Consider the following 22770-nt stretch of genomic DNA (forward strand, 5'->3'; position numbering starts at 1 on the left):
ATTCACCCCCTTTAGTTACCATCTACTAAGAAACAGGAGACAACCCAGCCTCGAATGGACAGGCAAGGCAAACACAAGTGTTAAATTTTATAATCAAAATGCGACACTTTTGATCAATAAAGAGACTAACTCAGTAAACACGTATTTATTTTAAATCAGTTTGGTACACATACAGATTAGTTTGGTGGTTTGCAATGAACTCAAACAGAAATGTCTCAGTAGAGCAGTGTCTGCTTGTGCAGCAAGTATAGGAAAGGTGAAATACGGATCTGAAAGAACTACATCTTCAGGACAAATCAGATGAAAACTCTGAAAGGGTTTCTACAGACCTTCTGGATTAAAAAAAACCCAAAACTCATGAACGGCTCAAAACACTAGCTTGCTAAACCAAGGCGGGAAAGAGAGAGAGCAGCTGTGCACTTTGTAGTAAGAGCTGATGTACAGACTTGCAACCTGCCACTAACTTCCTACAACGTTAGAGCAGAAGCTCAAAACTACAGAAGCCTCCAATCAAGTTACACTCTCACACGACTTGCTACATGTGCTGACATTTATCTGGGATAAGGAAGTCATATCGAGGTAAACGACAACTACACTAGTTTTGCCAACCTGTGGGGAATGGAAATTCTGTGTATTTTTAAAGAACTTTAGCACTTACTTAAAACTAACAGCTACGGCACTGTAACAAATTTTGTGAGGTACCTAGGATATTATAATGGAAACAAAACTGTGAGGTAAACCTATCTTTCCCCAAAAACCTTTGAAGCCAGAGATTTTGCAACAAGTAAGGCACTTGAAAACATTAGGTGTACGTACGAGTGTGCAAGTAAAACAGACCGCAGCTGTGCCAGCAAGTGCCAGAGACAGAAACTTCATTTGAGGAGCACAGGGAGCTTCACCTGACCAAACGAACTAAGACCACGTGTCACTTCCTACTCTAAACCACTGGGAACCAGTGCTAAACCCTGCACTCTAACGAAGCCACCACACCAACTTCGATGACGCAGGCAACCAAAAGCCCATTTCCAATTAGAGCCTTGGAAGCAGGCCATGTGTCAGAGGCAAGGGAGCAGTAACTCTAAAACTAAACAAACGAGTGCTTTCCCTAAAGCTACAGGAATCAAAGTCTGCATGATCACAGCCCACGGGAACTGAAACCCAGGAGGAAGGAGCCAAGGCCAAGGAAAGAGGCCAGCCTATTCGGCCAGGGCGTCAGCATTAGAAATCTCCTGCAAACTCCTCTCAAACCCAGGGCTTTAAGTTACACAGGTCACATCTGTTAGAAAACAAAGTGATTGTCTCTCTGTAAGAACTAGAAAATGATTCTAAAACTACTTCCTTCTTGCCTCAAGTAAAAACTACTTTTCAGGAAAACCTGATAGGAATTCTTTAAGGTACAGTAATATTTGGATACTCTGTGTACAGAGGGAAAGATAATCAAATCAGTCTTGTGTCTATTCAACAGCCCTATGAAAAATGTTAGATGGTTGATAACAGGAAGCCTTTCAGCTTAGAATTATTCTTTAGCTTCTATTTCTCAGCTCTGGAGAAACCAATGTTTAAATTAAATATTAACAGTATGTTGTCTACAAGCAGGTTCACTGCTGCTCACATCAACAGTTACATTCTCAGACCAAGCTTGACCTCCCACAACGTGAACACACTTGTGTGCCGCCGCTGCCGCTGTCTCGGTCTGTCTTAAGGCACTGTTCTCTTAATAGGGTGCTTTAGGAGAACGAACAAAACCTGGTACACATGAATGGTTTGCATCTTTCCTTTCTCTAAATCTGGAATGTGATTCCCTGCACGGCATCCTAGTTCTGATGTATAAAATACAACTCATCAAGCACAGCACTCTAAGGGTAGTTTAGTACTAGGTGAATTTAGTCTACTTTTGAAGTGAAGCCCTCAGTCCACCTGCCTGGTGCCCATTGGCATTCTTCTCAATTCTGGCCACTAAGTCACACCTGGAGTTAGGATGAAAATAATACAGACTTTAGGTTTTTAAATGACCCATTTAAACTGCCAGTCAGAGGTTGCCTGCACAGGATACCACTTTCCATAACTTACAGAAAGTTACATTTGGCATGTCAAAGGAAAAAAACATAATCCCACAGCAGCAGCCACTTTAAACAAAAGACGACAGCCACACGGATTCATGCAGAATATTTTAAATATTCCTGTTGAGCAAATGGTTTAACTGATTTTTCTTCAAGGACGATGCTCCGTAATATTCTGTATGCATCCTTTGGAAATAGGGAGGTCCTGGAACAGCGACTTCCATGTGGGATTGATGAAAGATAGTATTTTGGTTTCAGTGAGTTACACATTAACTGCCAGTCCACATTCATTTCAATGGGTCTGTTTACAAGGTGTGGTAATTTCGTTCTTTAGATTTGCAGAATTTATAGAGGAAGAAAATGACAGCCTGCAGGCCCAAGACAAGGACGATTCCTCCAATGAAGCTGGCTGCGTCGAAGGTAGACTTGCGCTCTGGCTGTGAGGTTGGGGTCAGGGTGGTATTGGTTGTACCTGCTATGACAACAAAACAAAGAGTCCTCAGTAAATGTCATGGTATTTATCATTTCCAGACCCACTGGGGATCAAGTCTGTCCTGAGTTAAGTTCTATAAAGAAGGTCTAGAGTCCAGTTTTCAGAACTAAAATCTGTCCTCATTTAAAGAAAAATCCTGTTTTTTAAACTTTGTCCAGGATAGTATATGGGCAATATTGCTAGAAGGTTTCAAATATATAAACAGGTAAGAGCTTTTCTGGCATATAAACTATACCCTTACAATTTCTTAAGTGCTTCTAACACATGCAATAATTTTGCTAATCTATTTTGGTTAACTGCTAAAGTAAAAATTTGTTAAAACTTTTGGGTTTTACTAGCAAGATGAGATATATAAAAATTCAGCTGCTATTTTTCAAGTTAATACAAGTAACTAACAATCTATAATTTCAACAAACAAAATAGCAAATAGTTGGAAATGTATTCTGCTAGTTAATTTGCATTATGAGAAAGCATTACAAAGCCATAAGGAAAACAAATTTGAAAACTAAAATTTCTACAAACAAAATACTCATTAAGGATCTAAAAGTACGATCAATTAATTCTGTGTTATGAAAAAGTAATGGCAAGTCAGAAGAAATCGACAATTACTGAAGGGGTCAATGTTTCAAGTGGGAACAAAAAGGGTACGACCATGTAGCATCCTCTAAGTAAAGTGTACTCCTGAGGAGCACATCAGCTGCAGGCTCCAGCGAGCCGACTAACTTAGCATTAGTCATGAGTGGGGTGCAGCTAGCAAAGTGAAGGTGTAGAACGGGGTGCAGCTAGCAGAGTGAAGGTGTAGGCACTAAAATCTTCAAATGAAAATGACTTCACTCCTAGTGTTTTCTATTGTGTGTGTGTGTGTAAAAACAGGGAGCCACAGTAGTCACACAGTAGGAAGAGCCCTCAGGTCCAAGCCAGTCTAAGGAAACGAACAGAACACCATTTAAAAATAGGGAAGTGCAGATTTGGCTTTTCAGACTTGTCTAACTAAAAACAGTAATCTGACCTTCACCAAAACCGTGATGGTATCACACCTTATAAGTAACTTGTAGCCCCAAATCTGATTTCGCATCTAAGGCTTACAGAAAGGTCTTCGAGACAACACTTACTAAATCTAAAGGGCCAGCCAAATGTGAGCACATCAAGACTAGAAAAGGACCCTTGGCAGAGCGTTAGGAGCCAACCACTGCCTGGGCTCTAAGTCAGGGCTGATTCAGCCCATAGTTATCCATGAATAAAACTGGACCTTGGCGGCAGAATCACTGGTAGTTTATAAAGCCCCAATTACCTGACGTGACAACTGAAGGAGTAGGTGTAGGAGAGGAAGGTCGAGTTGTGGGTTTAGCTGGAATGAAAACAAAATGTATTTAGACACTTTACATTTCTCACTTCCCAATTATCTAACATGAACTTTTAAAACAACACTTTTAATTTGTTAAAGAACAGAAGCCACATTTAGTTAATGACCCAATGCAAGCATTTACATATATTCTGACACATTTGGCTGGCATAAACTTGTTTTTATGACAAGATCTATGTATACATGTAAGACACACATATCTAGACAAAGTATATTTAGGGAAGAGAGTTACAGGTTTCATTTTTATGAACAATCTTGCTCCTATGACAAATTAGTGTATATAACTGAAATACACAATTGAGTATGTGCCATGCAGGAAATGAGCAGGCATGGTTGGGTTCCAATGAAATCTTCTTTATCAGCATTAGCCAGGGCTAGAGCATCCCCCATTTGGATGATACAGTCTACCCTCCCACTCTGTATGAGACTAAAGTGCTATCAAAACATAAAATGACCTCTGATTACAGGAACTATGAACAGTATCTACCACTGAGTGTCACCTCAAAGAATTCTTGTACCACTACTAGAGGCTATCCAGTGAGACACTGTCTCAAAAAAAAAAATGAACAAACTTTGAAACATGACAGTATTAACTGTATCTGTGTATATATGGATGGGTACACAGATGACATGGCGCAAGTGTGGAAGTCAACCTAGAGGAGCTGGTTTTCTCCTTCTGCTACGTATGTCTCAGAGAATAAACTCAGGTCACCAGGCTTGGTAGCAAGTGCCTTTATCTCCTGAGCCATCTTGCCAGCCCCCAAGTTCTAATATAAAGTTCTGTGCTTCAACAGTAATTCTACACCGACACTGAGCTTTCAGACGACCATCACTAGGGTAAGGCATACAGGCCAGGACTCGCCAAAGGCACTGCTGGCACCCCAAAGTTAACAGCATCCTAAGAAGCTGATTCTCATTCTCATAGGACTATGGTAAGACTTCTTCTAAGACTGATACGAAGGACAGTTATCAAGACAGTCCAGCTACCAGCCAGGAAAAGCACTTACTACACAAACCTGCTGACCAGACTTCACTCCCCAGAACCCAGGTAAAGGAGGAAGGAGAAACTGACTCCAAAGTCGTCCTCTGATCTCTACTCCATATGGCCCACCTCATCTCTTTTCTCCCCAGGACTAAGCCCTCTGGTTATCTTCCTAATTGGTTATCCAATACTAACTGGCCAGTCCTGAATCACATACATACAAGAAACACGAAAGGGACTAAGCAAGTTACACACACACACACACACACACACACACACACACACACACACACACACAGAGAGACCCCTGAATGCTGAGGACAACTTGCCTCCCTTTCCTGTCCCCTGTATCTTGAAGGGAAGTAACAGACACAATTCCTACATCAGAAGGCATGATTATTCTAAGACTTATTTCCTTTGGTAGTTTAAATATACCTATCATGGGGCAATTTTTTTGTACACTAAGGTACCTTCTCATTGGCTTAGAGCTGAACAGCCAATAGCTAAGCAGGAGAGGATAGGCCGTTTTTCTGGGAAGAGATAGGAACTCTGGGAAGAAGAGAGGTGGTATTTACCAGCCAGATATGGAGAAAATGGGATGCATGGTATTGAGCAGAGACACATGGCAGAATGTAGATTAAAATATGGGTTAGTTTAAGATATAAAATCTAGTTGGGACAAGCTTAAGCTAAGGCCAAGCTTTCATAATTAACAATAAGTTTTTTGTGTCATTATTTGGGAGCTGGTGGTCCAAAGAAAGTCCCACAACATATATCTCCTGTGTAACCAAACAACAATTGAGATACAACAACGTGAACTTCACAAATTAAATATGTATTAACTTCTTTTCAATCTTAAGATATTAGTTTTAGTCGGGTGGTAGTGGCACATGCCTTTAATTCCAGCACTCAGGGGGAAGAGGCAGGTGGATTTCTGTGAGTTTGAGGCCAGCCTGCTCTACAAAGTAAGTTCCAGGACAGCCTGGAGAAACCCAGTCTCAAAAAAAAAAAAAAAAAAAAAAAAGTTAGTTTTGTTTGATGTTATGGTAAAAAAAAAAAAAAAAAAAACTACAGATTTGCTATTTGGTTTTCACTATACAAACTTAAAGAATGGTACAAGTTAATTCAAAATAAGGGACTATTTTAGTGAATATACCTCCTGACCTGTATGTCCTTTTCATTAAACAAAACTCCTAAGTTATAATAAACTAATGGTAATCAGCAGCAAGGACATCACCACCCAGAATGACATCACTTCTAGTTAACAAGCTAAAACTGTACTAAATACTTAACCCTTTTGTTTTCCGCTCACCCACCAATATTCCCCACTTTCTCTGACATAATCTGGTCACTCTACTGTTAATGATACTATCTGCACTGAGGAAAGGCCACTCAATAAACAAGACTCACGGCTCATGAACACAACGTCAAGTGAGCAAGTGGAAAATAATCAAGAATGGTGAAGACGATTAAACCAAGTCCACAGTGGTTCTAGGGAATGTCTTCTGTCTGCCCGTAGCCCAGGTTCACCATCTTCTTGGGCAATTGTCTCTAGCAGGTTCAGAAGCTGAGTACTAACAGTCCACTAAGATAAACTTGATAGCATCTGCAGGTTTCTGTGCATGAACATCTCCACTGTAGCTGATTTCAAGTTCAGAGCTGAGCACTAACAGTCCATTAAGATAAACTTGGTAGCATCTGCAGGTTTCTGTGGCATGAACATCTCCACTGTAGCTGATTTCAAGTTCACTTTGGTCTTTTACTCTGCACAGGCCTAACAATACATTTTATTAAAATACAAGCCTGATCCTATGAGGGAGGACCTCCATGTTGAGATGCCATCTAAGTCTCAGAAGCAATGCACACAGAGGAGCTTCTCAGTTTTGCTTTTGATCTGCCAAGTTTACCAAGCTTACTGTCACCTAGTATAAGATACTTACCATCTCACTGTACCCTCCCTTCTCCTCCTCTGTGTTTGCACCACCCTGCTTCATCTGGCCTGTTTACCCCTGACTTCAGGGTTGTGTCAGTCAGTATCTCCCACAGGCTGTCCTGTCTGTCTCACTCGACACACACCTACCTACAAATTCCCAACATGCAATGCTCCCGACTCTACTCATCTTTCTGACAGTAACAAAACTCGGTCTAATTTCTCTTATCACCTGGCCTAGCACTTGTCCTGGACCACCCCCTTACGGTTCTCACTGTAGCAGTGAGATGAACAAAGTCTCCAACTGCAGGATAAGGAGCTTACAGGAAGGGAGAAAAAACAACACAAACAGCTAACTATTATCCTTTTCCAGAAAAAGTACACTTGGTTATACACATAGAAAAGACTCGAGGAAATTAACTTCTGAAAACATTCTGGCACACTGCCCAATGATGAGAACTGTATTCCCCATGTGCTTCTGTGTTTTCTGAGATTTATAAGACACCCACATTGAGTCCAAGGGCTCAATGTACCAACTAAGTAAACTTACTGAGAGTCACTAAAAACAAAATACTCCAGAGTTGTATTTACCATCTCCATGAACACCACTGCTTACACCACTGTTGTGGTCCACAACTAAGCAAGTCTTCCCTAATCTTTAAAACTACACCACCATTTCTTAGCTAGTAAGTTATCAACAGGGCTTAAGTCCCCAAAGAACAAGGAAGAGGAAATTCTTTTGCATTACCTGTAGAGTTGGTTGGCACAGGAGTGGGAGTAGGCACTATTGAGAAAAAGAGACACATTACAGTTGTCTAATATAAGCTTGTAGCAACTGTTTCCCAATCAGGGGATATTATCTGCAGTTTTACAACAGAAACATCACACCTGGAAGAGACCCATTACTCACACCCAACACTAGTTTCCCTTTCTTTAGAACTGAAACCATCAATTTTCAGTGGCATCTCACTTCCTCCTAAGACATTACTTGGCCTTTCTCACAATTAATTAGCCACACACAACTTATAACAAATGTCTACAAGGCAAATACAGACCTTATGTATTCTCTTTTCCTTCTTGTGGGCAGGGGAAAAAAAAAATCAATGTGATGGCTACCACATTACACAGTAAGGTTTAAACTACTTTTGAGAAAGGCTGAGTTCCTTGTTTGTGTATGACTTAACCATATTATCCATCCCACATAGGATAGAATTAACCCAATATTAATCAAACCCATAAAGTTAAAGGTAGGATGGAGAAAGTCCTATCAAAATTAAATAGTCAAGAGTAGTCATCAATGGTTAGATACTTTCTACGAAAATACTTTATTCAATTATCTATATGCCAAATTGGAATTTGATTTCCCATTAACTTACAGTAACATCAGAAAAAAAAACAAAACAACAACAACAAAAAACAACCTTTAGCTAGCTGGGCATGTGACTCACTCCCGTAATCCCAGTACTTGGGAAGCAGAGGCAGGAAAATGTGGAGGAGTTCACACTGAGATAAACAGTCCAAAGCCTGAATTAGCAGCTAGAGGGTGGGGAGGACCAGCTGTTTCAACTAGGATTTTTTTAGGGTAAAGAGTAAAAGCCAAAGAGTAATCCAATTTCTCAAATACAAAAGATGAATACAGAAGTTTACTTAGTTGTAACACTTAAAGGGAGGAACTAAACATTAGCACAGGAAATGAAACCCAGCTTTAACTATCATCCTTTGTATCAACAGGAATAGGCTGGTGGTATCTAAACATTAGCACAGAGTATAGCAGTGATCTTATCCAGCCCATGTGGTCAGCACTTCCCCAGGTGCTGACGTGAAAACTTACCAGAACAGGAGGCAGTAGTGTTCATCAGGCTACAATTACTTACGAATGTACTTGAACAATAGGTCTTATTTGCTATGAAAGAGGGAGAGAGAGACAAAAGGCAATTACTCACTTACATTCCATCTCTGGCTTTGCTACTAAGCTCTAGAACACTACTACAACAAAACAAAAAGAAGCCAAGCCAAATGTGGCGGGTCTACACCCGTGACTGTGACCCCAGGGCTCTGGAAGAGGGCTCCCAAGTTCTCAAGCTGAGGGCAATAAAAACTGCAATCCTTCCCCACGGCCTTAGAGACAGAACTAAAAAGCCACTTGAGTATACTGAACAGATAAGCAGAATTCACAAGAGCCTTGGAAGGAGATGTGGTCAAGTTCTTTCAACAGACTAGTAAGGAGAGGTCCACAGAAGCAGCGACGTCTGCCTTCTGCGTCTTTCTGCTCTAGCTGGCCACACTTTCCAACAGCTCTCCAGAATAGGCAGACCTGCAGTGGTAACTGGAGAGCCTTCAACAACAAATCTTAAAGCAGAGGATGTAACCTCCACGCCTCAACACTTCCTACAGACTGATCCTACAGGAGAGGACCCACTCTCAAGTTCTACTGTACAGCTTAGGATGTTTGCACCACACAGTTAACTCCCAAAGTTTACAGAGTGTTCTGAACTTCATGTGCTACTTATAGAACTATACTGAATAAAGGAACTTAACACAGAACTCCACTTTTACTGGAAAAAACAAAAAACAAAAAATTATGGGTTCCGTAAAGGAAGGAGGGAAGGAAAGAGGGAGGGAGGGAGGGAGGGAGGGAGGGAAGAAAAGAAAAGAAAATCCTAGCAAATATAAAAAGGAAAAGTTCTTCAATGGGTTGTTTTGCTGACAGGGGAAGCTGCAAGCACCCTACCTTAAGAAAACAGAGTAATCTACATTGTAATATTATAATTCTAAGAAAAACCTTACACTTCAACAGACTTCTCGCTCACGGCTTTCAACGTCTGCTAAGTTAATGAACTTCAACGTCACGAAGGCACAGGAGCCAACTCGCCCCTCTTCATTCCTCCTTCACATCTAAGCTTTCAACAACGTTCCGCAAGGTCTCTACAGTTTATCTCCCAAGACAAATGACTCCACTTCCAAAGGAAAACACACGGCATTTCCAGTCAGCACACTCTAATCCTTCTGAAGATCCAAACTCTCTCCTCTAAAAGCTACTGAATCTCAACAGTCAAGTTTAAGAACTCTAAGGGAAATGTTAAGCAACTAGTACTTTATGGAAGTATTGGATTTGGAAAATAACTACTACACACTGTCTTAAATATTCTACAATGTTTTCAAATAGTCAAAGAATATACAGTAGGGTTTGTGACTCCAAAGTTTCTTACCTTCTTGGCATTCTAACCAAAAGCAGGCAGTATTATTAATGGTGGTATTAACACAGGAAACACAGCTGTTGCGGCTCTCACAGGTTTCTGGGGGAAATTAGGAAATCAATGAATTGATATTTCATTTAGTTTGTTCTACATCTTTTTTTTTTGGACAGTAAACATTAGATTTAGTTTTCATAACTAATAATTCCCTGAAATTATGTATTTATAAACTGGTTTATTAAGACATTTCAACCCTGGGCACAGTGAGTAAAGGTTGATGACCTGAGTTCAACGCTCTGGACCCACATAGTGGAAAGAGAGAGTCAACTCTTCAGTGCTGGTTTCGGACCTCCACTGTGTGCTGTGGCAAGTATGTGTTCACATACATGCACACACACAAACACACAAAAAAATTTGAGCCTGCAATAAATAGTGTTGCATGCCTTTAATCCCAGCACTTGGGACAACAGGCAAATCTCTGTGAGTTCAAGGCCAGCCTGGTTTTCACAGTTGAGTTCCATGACAGCCAGGGCTACATAGTGAGACCCTGTCTCAAAAAGCAAAACAAATTAAAAATTCCAATCATCAACTGCAAAACTGTAAGTAAACTTTTGGAAAACAGGCCAGTGGGCATACTCAGTACTGAGAAGTGATTATCAATCCTTCACAAGACTGAAGATACCCAGACATTCAGGGATTCTCAAGACAAAACATTAGGGGAAACACTAGTTTAACACCAACACAGAGAATCACTGCCTCCAAACACCAGGGAAAATAACAATTTTATTTAGATTTAGAAATTCAATTCTGATGGTGCTATTCTGAAATCAAGTTAATTTCCCAGAGTCAGTCTTTCATAATGATTCACTTTCCACAGGGTTCTCCACAATTGGAAGATGCATCTTAAGGGGACACACGTGTGTGTGTGTGTGTGTGTGTGTGTGTGTGTGTGTGTGTCCGTCCCTGTCCGTGTATAGAGATGTATAATTTAACAAGTCGGCAAGGTATCAGTCAACACTCTAAAACATGATTCTCAACCTGTGGTCTCAACCTTCAGGAAGGGGGAGTCCAACGACATTTTCACAGAGGTCTCCTAAGACCATCTACATATCAGATAGATTCATAACAGTAGCAGAATTACAGTTATGAAAGTAATTGTGTGGCTGGGGGTCAGCATAGCATGAGGAACTGTATTAAGGGCCGCAGCGTGAGGAAGGGTTACTGCTCTAAACCAAACATCCAAAAACAAGAACTCAAATGGCCAACTGCAACTCTAAGTCTGGACGAAGAGATGGACTTCGAGAATGGAGCTAACTCTTCCTTTCTTTTTCTAGAAACCAGATGCCTGCAACATTCCCCTCCTCAACAAACACTTCTGCAGAATCGCTGTGGCCCATCAGTTACAGTTACGGGAAACAGGGACATGTCTGGTGGATAAGGGCATTCACAAAGTACACGTTCTTAAGATATACTATAGTCACGATCTTGTATGCCTGATGATGGGTATAGCATGGGAATGCTACTTCCCACACGGCAGCTTATCCCATAATTTCCAGGAAATACAAATTAAGTCCTCCTCGGGTATTTCAATTATACAAAGGCAATTAACTTGGTATTCCCAGGCTTCTCTTAAAAACAAAATAAAAAGCCCACACATTACAATTCTGGGAGGAAATTGTCAAATAAGCAGAAGGCAATTTTTTTTTTTTTGCTTTATCATCTTAACTGTGATAGAAATTCCCAGAATCGTTCTGAAATTTACTTTGTTCATTTAAAAATATTTGAGCTATACCCTAGCATCTTTCAAAGTCTAACAAGAAATCGGATATTCCATGCAATTTTATTCATATAAAATGCTGAAACTAGAGCAGGTACTAGAACATAAGCACCCCCCCCCAAAAAAAAGCCAACGTCAAGACTTTACACAAGCAATCCTTCAGTTGACTAGCGCAATTACTTCTTACCTAAATTAAGTACAACAACCAATCTAAACATTTCGTGCCTTTTCACCTCATTACTTCAAATTTATCTTCTCTCTCTCATTTGCGTTGCCACGGCCTACGTCAATTTGAACAAGCCTAGAGTTTAACAAAAGGCACGTTCTCCGATCGGATAGCTGCGAAGTCGACAGACCTAACTCCACAACCCTCAAAACACAGCTCCCCCCTTTTTTTAATATCGCCCTGGGTTTCACCTCCAGCCTCGAAGCTGCAGCGGCATGCGCCGGTACTTCCCTTACACACTCAAATCTCCGAGACAGCGCACAGGGCTCGGCTAAGTCAGTGCGAAGTTACAGGAGGCTGAATTTCTTAGAGCCAGCCGAGCGGGGGCACGGGGTGGTGGTGGCGGCGGCGGCGGCGGCGACAAAAAATTCATCTTTAAGTTTCTCCCCCATCCGGCCCTTACTTTCAACTTCCGGAGAAGCCTCGACGGGAGGACAGCCCCGCGTGGACAAGAGCCTGGCCCGGGAGCCCGAAGTTTGCGCTCCCCGCCGACTTTGGGGCGCGCCGCCTCGCCTCGCCCAGGAACTCCTAAGTGCCACCGCGGAAGCGAGCCACGTCGCCGTCCCGAGCTGCGGCGCGGCGTTCCCAGGCGCCTGGGGACGGCGCCTCTGCGGGCAGCGCTCGGGGAGCGGGATCAGCCCCGCGGCCTAGCTCGCCCGGAGCCTCCGCACCCCACCCGCACTCGGGCCGCCGCACTCGGGCCGGGCGGCCATGTTGCACGGGGTAACCCCCCCCCCCCAACTCCCCGGGTCGGCCGGTGTGGCGGGCGCCCACCTGGCGGCGCGGTGGGCGTGAGCGTCGTCGGCACCGGCTTGGTGGTGACGATCTCCGTCGCGTTGGGAGGTACGCTGCTGTTCTGTTGCTGCGCCGCCGCCACGCAGAGCGCGGCCAGGCAGGTGGCGGCCCAGAGCAGTCGGCGGGAGACACCCGACATCGCGTCCTCAGTCCAGGCGTCCGGGAGAAAGCTGCGGCGGCGAACACGGCGGCGGCCAGCCCTGCGTCCCCTGCGGCGCCGCCCCCGAGAAGCCCGCCCCGCGGGCGCGCGCGGCGGTCACGTGAGCAGCCCGGCGGGGGCGGGGCGGGGCCTGGCGGGGCGGGGCGGGGCGGAAGAAACCACCGGGAAGCCCGGAGAAGGGGGGGAGCGGCGGCCGGAGGAGACCGCCTCCACCTTGCTTTTGTGGGACAGCAGACTGTGCGCCGCGAGAGGTCTTTCTCGTCCTGCCCGAGAGGACCACGAGCGACGCAATGAGTCTTTTCGCACAGCTGCAGCAGAGAGATCCCCCGCCCTGGCGAGGATGGAACAGCTCACGTGACGTAGGGAGGGGCGGCCTGGGAGGCGGGCCCAGGTCCCACGTGACCTCTCCGGCAGCGCGCAGCCCGGCTCGGTTTAACTGGGAGACTCAGACTTGAAGGGCTGCGGAGTTTGTGTCGCGCTGCGGCGCTCGCTTAGGGCTCCGTAGGAGCCGCCTTTTCTTCCTTAATGTCTGATATATTTTTAAGTGTGATAGTGTTCCGGGACTGGGGGTGGGTGGGTGGAATCACATGATCGGAGAGTTTCTGCCGGGCCGCCTGTTCAGTGCGGGCGGCTGTAGGTGGCACGAAAGTGATCTCCTGTCCCCGACGCCCCCGCATCACGATCGCCCCCGGTGCCCTTGCCCAAACTGCTCCTTCTGAGTCACCGAGAGAGCCGCAGTAGTGGCCGATCTGTCCCAACCCCATCTTTGTAGTCAGACGGTCAGGGATGAAAAGTCCTCGTGTCTCCTCTCACCCACCCACCCACCCCCATCACAGGTGAGGAAATCTGAGACTTGGGAAAGTGACCTGACCCTGACCTGGTGCCAGAACTGACATTTTCAGTGCCTGTTGGCGCGGTTCAGGCTCTCTGTAGTCGTGAGCGCCATCTGATGCTGAGTCTCACAAAATGCTCAATGCTTGACATGCATTTAAAAAATTGACTTGAAAATTCTCTGGGGATGTAGCTCATTTTGTAGAACAATTGCTCTTCACGCGTGTGTTCCTGGGTTCCATCCCCAGCACCCTATGTAATGCTGTCTCAACTGTTTAGCATTTGTTGTGTTTTAAATTGTTTAAATATGTCATAATTAATTGTGCATAATTGACTCGAGTAACATGAATATTGACTATTCCAGTGATGTCTTGTTTCACTGTAGTACAATTTTAAAAAAAATTACTGCGGAAGCATCTTTACAACTTTAGCCTAGGATTAAAGCCTTTATTCCCTCCCGGAATCACTGTGGTCCCTTTGCGGGTATACTCCGTGTAAGACATAAACTGGTGGGTTGTGACCGATCAAACCGGTGGCCCGAGGCATTAAAGTGCAGTCAATTCTGAGGTGTCATCATCAGCTTCCGAGAAGCAGCTGCTGTTCTCAAACCCACGTGCCACCCGGGCTAAAAGAAGACACTGCGCAACTTCTAACATGGGGAGATTTAAGAGCAGAGGCTGTGTTTCATCTTGTCTTCCTGCTCCCAAATCGATGATCTCGTTTGTACACTCTGCTGTGGGGACCTTTGATTAACAGCTTGTCGTTTGAGTGTTCAACTCTAGTCCTCAGATTTCCTTTAGTCTTTAAAGGAAATAAGGAGACAGTGTCAAGAAAACGGTTGACTTGGTTTATTTTGATGACATCTATAGAACAAGATCAAGGAAGTGACTTTAGTTGCAGAGTTATTTTCATCATTCCAGAAACATTTATTTTCAGGTCACAAGGGAGCAGAACTCTGTTTACTGTCTCATTTCTCAACGTTGGCACTTTTTGGATTGCAGGCTAGCTGACTCTTACCTCTGCTGTCGTTGGTTGTGTAATCGGAAGCTGGACTCTAGCTAGGAGAAGCCAGAGAATGGGCTACCCTTCTCCTGTGTCAACACATCCCCCCCTAACATTTTCAGTGTTCCCTGACTGTAAATAACCAGCCTTAGTTGAGAACCACCGTTCTAGATTTCCGTTTAGAAGGTCAGGTAGTTTTGTAGATACCCGGTCTGTGATTAAGATTACAGATTGTCATTGTTCTTCTCTCCCGAGCAACAGAACAGTGTGTAGCTCTCAAGAATCTGCTGCAGCCTGAGCTCCCCCTAATATTTTTAAACAAAAGAAAATCGTTTCTCTAAATACTTTTCCCCAAACTAACAGACCAATACTCTACGCAAAAGCTGGAAGAATAACAAGTACCCAGTGGGCCTGTGAGAACTAGGAGTTCGGCTCCACTACTGGACAGTGAGGAACAGAATCCTCTTCGCGGCTGGTGTTACTGTGATTCACTGTAGAAGAGCCGTACATCTTTCAGGTGGGAAGCCAAAAGTCTATGAGCCTTGAACTTACAAGGAAGAATTCTTGGCATGTCAACATGGCTTGCTAGAATGTTTCAGGACCCAATCCCACACGCTCCTGCCAGCTCCTGATGGCTAACCACATTTGTTGCCCAGCATTTCTTATTATACTTCCTGGAAGAGAGCACTCAACTGACCTAACATTTCCCAACCTGTCCATTGCTGATCTAGTTTCATGTCCTGTTGCTGTGATAAAAATATCCCGACAAAGGGACCATTAAGGTGGAGAGGATTTATTCAGCTTACAATTCCACATCACAGCCCATCACTGCTGAGAAATCTAGGAGGCAGGATCTTGGGGCCGTCAGTCTCCCCATAGTTGGGAGAGAATGAATTCCCAAGCCCAGGGGATGGTGCTGCCCATGAGGGCAGGGTCTTCCCCTGCCTGTTAACACGAAACAAACGCAGGCCAGCCTTGTCCAGATAGTCCCTCGCTGAGACTTCCCGAGTAATTCTAGATCGCATTAAGTTGACACCTAACCACCATAGCTGCCAACTTCCTCTGAGTTAGTAGCAGACCTCTGTAGGGGAGCTCCTGAGTGGCTAGGCCTCCTGCTGTTTGCTTCCTCATCTGGACCACCCCAACACAGTTCTTCTGGCTAGACCACTCAACCCTTCTGGCATCTGGGCATTGATTCTCACTTCTCCCTACAGGTCTCCCAGGCCAAGATGCACTCCCTCCAGAAAGCCCTCCTTAAAAGTCCTCCAGGACTTCTGCTTCCTGTCCCCAGACCGCAGGTGCTCCACTGTGCTTATCTGTAGCGAAGCGTGTACCACCTTTTATTTGTGATTTGTCTTTCTTACTAGATGGCGGACTTGGAAAACAGACAGTGCTCATCAGCTTATTCCCTACTCCAGTCATGAAGCTGGGCTTTATAGAAGGCACTAAATTATTTTCACTTTTAGAAAAGGCTGGGTAAAGGAGCAAACTGGTTCATTAGGGTCAGTTGTCCACCCTTGCCCAAAATTCCTGTGTCCAAGCTCAGGAGGGCGGGTTCTACAAGTAGCTCCCAGGAAATAGAACCTCTCTAGCTATGGACCAGGGAGTTACATGCACAGGAGGGTACGGGTGGGAAGTTAGGGCTGGAATCTATAATGCAGCGGTTTTCTTTGTTGTTGTTGTTCGTTGTTTTGTTTTGTTTTGTTTTTGAGCTGAGGATCAAACCCAGGGCCTTGCGCTTGCTAGGAAAGTACTCTACCACTGAGCTAAATCCCCAACCCTATAATGCAATATGTTATTGCATTTATTTATTTTATGTTTGTGTGGGTCCGCACACAAATGTGCCATGGTGCCTTTACCTTCTGAGCCAGCCTTGACTTTAATTTTTAAAAAGATTAGTTCTTCTTACGTGTATGAGTGTTCACCTGCATATGTGCATACCACATGTGTAGCTGCTTTCCATGGAGGCCAGCAGAGGGTGGCAGGTCCCCTGGAACTGGAGTTACAGATGGTTTTGAGTTGTCATATGGGTGCTGGGAACCAAACACTAGTCCTCTGCAACAGAAGCCAGAGCTCTTGACCACTGAGCCATCTCTCAGGCCCCCACAGCACAATTTTAGCACATATCCAACTTTCAGTAGGAGGGCTATAATGAGCCAGAGGTGGAGCTCTAGGGCAGAACATTTGCCTAACATGCAAAATAACAACAGCAAAAAACAGCAAAAGACTTTAAATCAGATTAATAACATTAATAATTTCTGATCTTTAAGGAATTTTTAAATTATGTGTTGGGGTGGGAGTATGTGTGCATATGTATGTAGGTGTCTCTGGAGGCCAGAAGAGGGCATCAGATGCCCTGGAGTTGGAGTTACAGGACATTGTAAGCCACCCAACATGAGCACTAGGAACTGAACTCAGGTCCTCTGGAAAAGCAGGAAGTATTCGTGACCATAGTAGGACAGGCCAACAGGGTCGAGGAAATTGGCTCAGACCAATTGCCAAGGCATGCACATAATGTACTCCTTATGAGCTAACCTGGAGTCTGCCTGAGGGCCTAGCAACAAGGCGCTGTCAGAGTTCCTGATCAATGTCAGAGTTCCTGAAGGTGCCCAGCCAATGACAGAATGACCACGCAATGCTACCAGATTGTGACACAGACTGGGTGCTGGGAGGAGGGTTTATAAGGCCTTCCCCATTATTAGATAAATGAGTTTGCCTTCATCTGACTCCCGGTGTCTGAGCCATTGATGCTGTGCCTTCTCACCCCCTCCCCTCCCCAGAGGGAGCCTTTAGGATCCAGCAACATTTGACTAGTCATCTTTTAGGTTTTTCTTTTTTCTTTCTTTCTTTCTTTTTTTTTTTTTTTTTTGTTTGTTTTTTGTTTTTTTGTTTTTTTGAGACAGGGTTTCTCTGTGTAGCTTTGTGCCTTTCCTGGAACTCACTTGGTAGCCCAGGCTGGCCTCAAACTCACAGAGATCCGCCTGGCTCTGCTCCCGAGTGCGGGATTAAAGGTGTGTGCCACCACCACCCGGCCCATCTTTCAGATTTTTAACCTTGGTTTGATAGTATGTATGGCTAGAACTGATAACACACCAGAGATATTCTTGCTTGGAAGGTCTCCTCCACTTTACAGATGTTTCACTGGTATTAGTCCTGGGGCTTTGATTCAAGAGGGAACACTGTGCTTGAGTTCTCAACTTTGTTGCATGTTGCAGCATTAAAAAAAAAAGATGTCTAGGGACTGACATAATGGGTCTGAAAGGTCTCAGCATCGGATTTTCAGAAGTTCCCCAAGTGTTTCTAACCTACAATTCTGATAGAAACCTCCCATACTCTTGCTTTTGAGAGTGGTCCATGAGCAGATAGGGTTTATGAGACTTGGAATTTTGTTCAGAATGTAATCAGAACTTGATTTTCACAAGATCCCCAAAAGATATATGACTTGGAGAAGGCTGCATTATACTATATCATGCACAAACTCATCTGTCTTGAATTGCCTCAGTGAATAGTAACTCACCTACAAAACTACAGTAGGAGATTCTTCGATTTTACGAATGTAAGATTGTGATACAAACAACACAAAACTGGATGTGCAAGAGCCCTGGAACACAGCCAGCTTCTCCTTGGCCAATACCTGTGGTGTATGACTTCTTCCCTTTTTCCTACATAGCCCAGGCTGGTCTTGAACTTATATATCCCAGGCTACCCTGAAACTCATGCTCCTGAGTGCTGGGATTTCAGCTATGGACCACACATCCAGCTTTGAGATTTGCATTCCTCTTCTGCTTGTCTCTGGGTTTGTTAGAGCTCTTTACTTCACCTCTTAATTTAAGAAATGGATTTTTTTTTTTTACGTGTTCCTTCGGGATAGTCCGTGTGCTGAGGTAACACCTTGGGAAGCTTTCTTGATGTTCTGTATGAGCTATGATGTCCCTGTGTACAGAGAAATCCACAATGCTTCCTCTGGTCTCTCCTGGAGTACTATATTCAGCTAGAACACAGCCAGATAGCATCCTGTTACATGCTAGAGCTGTGATTTAGCACAGTAACAAAACCCTGATGACCAGCTTTGTGATTTATGTTGTACATTATTGTAGTCCAGTTTATTACCTATATTTGTATGATGTGTGAAGTCTGATGGGGGACTTAAGATTTGCCTGTGTAAACGGTGGCGATTCCATTCTGGAAAGGTAGGGAATAACAGTGTGGTCTCTAAGGGGAGAGTACCAGTCAGCATGGGAGAGGGACCTTTGAATTAGCTTGTTTGACCGACTGAGACAGTCATATGGTATCATATGGTAAAACGGTATGACAAGGTCTCAATGCCTCTTGAAATGATGATGCATCATCACTGAACTAGTTTTGTAGGAAGACAGTCCCGAGTTTTTATTGGGTATCAGTTATGCCAGGCATCATGAGAAATCTCTTCACTTGCTTCTCAGTCCTCAAAACATGGAATAGACGTAGTCCTGTTTTACTAATGAAAGTGAAGCCCCCCCAAAAGCAGTGTTCTGCTGTTGGGTTTGTAGGTTTACTCAGAGAATCATGGAAATCTTAGGGCCAGGAGATGGACAGTGGCTTTCTTATTTCTATTATTAGTACAAATGAGGAGGTCAGCCAAAGGTTAAATATCAACATTGTAGGAATGGTGAGTCTAGAACAAACATGTTCAACTTAAAATACCCATAAGATGTAAACATTCAAGAATCTCAAATCTTGATGTTGATGGACCATTCATTCACTACCAAGTGATCATAATCAGTAACTGTTTATAGTTGGGGCAAATGCCCTTTTTATTCTTATTATTTGATAGATTTTTTAATTTTGTTTTTATACAGGGTCTCAGGCAGTCTAGGGTGGTGTCTCAAACTACTGTGTAGTAGAGGGTAGTCTTGAACTTCTGATCATCTTGCCTCTACCTCTAGAATGGAAGTATCAACGTATATACTTTAAGTGGTGGTCCTCAGATACACTTTTCCTACTAGTAAAACCTGACCTCTGTTAGCACATCACCAATGCTGGTCATGTGTTTTAACCAGGATCCTTGGAAAACACGGGAGCTTCAGTTTGGTTGTCTCAATGGTTGGTAAGTCTTGGTAGCAAGCCCTGTTCCCTTTTGTGATAACACCAGTGTGGTCTGAGGACTGACTCAAGTCCCAGAGAGAGGGTCTGCAGGGTTCACAGAAAAGCCAGGACTTAGCTATTCAGATATGGTAGTATACACCTATAATCTCAGTACTTGGAAGGCTAAGGCAGGACGATTGTGAGTTCAAGGCCAGCCTGGGCTACATAGTGAGGTTCTGTTTTAGGATGTCAAAACAAATAAAAGAGTAGCTTGGGTTCTCAGCTACCCCACAGCTCTATGAAGATGAAGGAGTTCAATGTGGCTGTTGGTGAGTGTTGGAGAACATTTACAGAGTACACATTCAGAAGCCATATCTTGCAGGTTACAATAAGTAATTTATTGAATATCAAATAAAGCATCCATCTGTTGAGCACTTACAGCATACCAAGCCTCTTTTTAGGCTCTTTATACAAGATTAGTTACTGACCTTGGATAACACCAGCTGTTTTTCACATTACAAAACAAAGGCCTGTAGAAGTTCTTGTCTAAGTTGGTGCAGTAGGAAAGGGCAGAGCCTGGTTTCCAACCCGGGTAGTCCGGCTCTAGAGTTCTTAACACTGGGCTATCTCCGGGTCAGTTGACAATGTGGACAATGTGGAATGGACACTTTTCTTTCTTCTCAGCTCCATTAGAGCTTTGTATTTGGTGTATATGTGACACAGCAGTAAGACAGGATGGGTGAGAATAAGGGGTAGACTGAGGGTGATCTTTGGGGTGGTGGGTCTTCATTGTATGTGACACGAAGCTTCACATCATGAAATGGCATCACACACTTGCAGCAACGTTAGCTGCTTATTTTGATACTGTACTATAGTTACATAGGATGGGAACACTGTGGAAATTGGGTGAAGGGTACACAAGACTTCTCTGTACTGTTTCTGCAACTTCCTGTGAATCTGTAATTGTCTCAAAATAAATGCCTACCTTTTGCAAGCCCCAAATCAGTTTAGAGCCTTTGTCTTTCAGAATTGCTTTAAGGGAAGATCATCCTTGGAAGACAAGCCACCTTTGAGAGAGGCACAAGGGTAGAGGCAGTAGAGGATTGAGCAGTCACCAGTAAGAGTCAATGCTACGATGATGCCACCAGAGGCGCTGGTCAGATGACTCTGTCACCTCCTGGTGCTCAGCTGTCCAAGTAAGAACGAACTAAATTAAGTCTCCAGGCTCCATCTTGAGACTCTCTCTCCTAGGGACTGTGACTGAGGATGTCAAGCACAGGGCCTGCTGGTCTATATTATAAAAGCTTTCCCTACAAGTGATGTAGCCTTAGGGACCTTCAGATGGAGCAGCTGATAAAACAAGGCTCCAGCAGTTCATTGGGACCAACCCACAAGGATCAACCCCAACTCTTGATTTTCTTATGATTGGAATGGCTCAGAAACATGATGATATTTACAACATCCAAATACACGTGTCCTTCCTGCAGGTTATGCATAAGCACTGTAACTTCACACTGAATTGTTTTTTTTCCTGTTGTGTCAGTAATTTATCAAGTATATTATGATAGGAATATAGTTACAAACAGCATAATTCATTTACAAATGCTTTAGACTAAAAACTCAGTAGGTATATTGCTAGGTTAATCATGTTCAGGGCCACAAGAAACAAAAATAATAGGAAGAGAACCAGGAATAGAGCCTAGAGTTATATTTGCCTTATTAGTAAAAATTCCAGAAAGAGGAGGTGGTGAGGCGAGGCTCAGCAGTTCTCTTGGCTCCCAGCCTATCATACTCAAAACACGATGGAAGAGTGGGAACAAGACCACTGGTATTCCAGTGACCCACTGGCCACAGTGCTCTCAAATGGCTTTTCCAGTTGTAAAGGAGCCTGGGAGACTGAGTGTTTTTTATTTATTGTCTCTGTGGTGGGAGCAGGAGAGGAAAAAGAGAGACTGGTATATGAACCAACTATTGTGTCTGCCACGGCCTTTGAATCCAATGTTATCAAGCACCATTTAATTAAATGTAGAAATAGCTGATCAAATGCACAGTAATAAACCATCACAGGAAATCTGACTGATGTGAAAATCAGGTATAAAGAATTCCACTGTCTGCAATACTGCAAAGAAGTATTGGTCTTTCATTCTCTGTTGGAACTAATTCTAGTTCTTGAAGAACTTCGGTTCCTTCGATTAGCTGCCTGCATAAGAGGAAATAAAAAAGTGATCAGTCTTGAAGTTCCACATTTAGTTTACATTCCCAAATGGAGTCCTACCCAACTACAGCGAAGGCTATTACAAATTAACTGCAACTGTCAGTACCTGAAATGGCTCCACGTGTGCCCACGTGTGCCCACTTGCTGCCCGTATGTATGCCCAGCAGCACTATTCAGTCCTTCCTGCCTTGAGCGGCTCACGGCTGCAGCCTTCAGTCGGCATCTCTGCATTTGCTCTGGCACCTGTCCCCCCTCCTGGCAACCTTCCTCCTCACTGCAGTCACGAGAGAACCATCAGAAATACAAACCTGGTGTCACACCTCCCTGCTCTAAACCCCTCCTCACTATCTTAGGACCAGAACTCCCGTGGCCCCTGTTCTGCCTCCCACTGCCCCAGGGATGTCTTGCTCTGCTACACGCAGATCGGCCTCCAGTACTTTAAGAATCTGGTTCTACCTTGCTGCCTTAGCCATCCCCTTTCCCTTGGCCTAGCCATCTCCTGGCCTGCCAGCCCTCATCTGTCTTCAGCTTCTCAGGAAGCTTTTCAGGGCTTTGTGCTTACATTAAGTCCCCTCTCACCATTAGAGGTGTTTACAGGGGTGGAATTTTTTAAATTTAATATCTCTGTGTGTGTGTGTGTGTGTGTGTGTGTGTGTGTGTGTGTGTGAGAGAGAGAGAG

The 22770-nt window shown here is 44.0% G+C and overlaps 2 protein-coding genes across 5 annotated transcripts in view; both read right to left on the reverse strand.

Annotated features, from left to right (window-relative positions):
• Positions 1-130: 130 nt before the first annotated feature.
• Cd164 (CD164 molecule) lies at positions 131-13060 on the reverse strand. Its single transcript, XM_036168927.1, has 6 exons — positions 12799-13060; positions 10037-10123; positions 8659-8730; positions 7576-7611; positions 3845-3901; positions 131-2535 (listed from the first exon to the last, which is right to left on the reverse strand). Exons 1-6 carry the CDS (start codon positions 12956-12958, stop codon positions 2366-2368), a joined length of 582 nt encoding a protein of 193 aa, XP_036024820.1. The 5' UTR covers positions 12959-13060; the 3' UTR covers positions 131-2365.
• A 7197-nt stretch (positions 13061-20257) lies between these two features.
• Positions 20258-22770, reverse strand: part of Ppil6 (peptidylprolyl isomerase like 6) — a 32269-nt gene continuing 29756 nt past the window's right edge. For 3 of the 4 annotated variants that reach the window (XM_036169327.1, XM_036169325.1, XM_036169326.1), the window contains one exon: positions 20258-22076. In XM_036169327.1, the coding sequence (XP_036025220.1) occupies positions 21965-22076 (112 nt within the window). In that variant the 3' untranslated portion in view covers positions 20258-21964. The remainder of the gene's footprint in view (positions 22077-22770) is intronic. The other variant, XM_036169324.1, reaches the window with a different exon arrangement.

The sequence above is a fragment of the Onychomys torridus genome, chromosome 19, assembly GCF_903995425.1.
Source record: "Onychomys torridus chromosome 19, mOncTor1.1, whole genome shotgun sequence".
NCBI lineage: Eukaryota > Metazoa > Chordata > Mammalia > Rodentia > Cricetidae > Onychomys > Onychomys torridus.

Coding starts and splice junctions, on each gene's coding strand:
- Cd164 (XM_036168927.1), bottom strand. CDS start 12,958: ATGTCGGGTGTCTCCCGCCGACTGCTCTGGGCCGCCACCTGCCTGGCC. Junction 10,124..12,798: donor CACGCCCACCGCGCCGCCAG/GTGGGCGCCCGC, acceptor AATTTCCCCCAG/AAACCTGTGAGAGCCGCAAC. Junction 3,902..7,575: donor TGTGCCAACCAACTCTACAG/GTAATGCAAAAG, acceptor TTTTCATTCCAG/CTAAACCCACAACTCGACCT.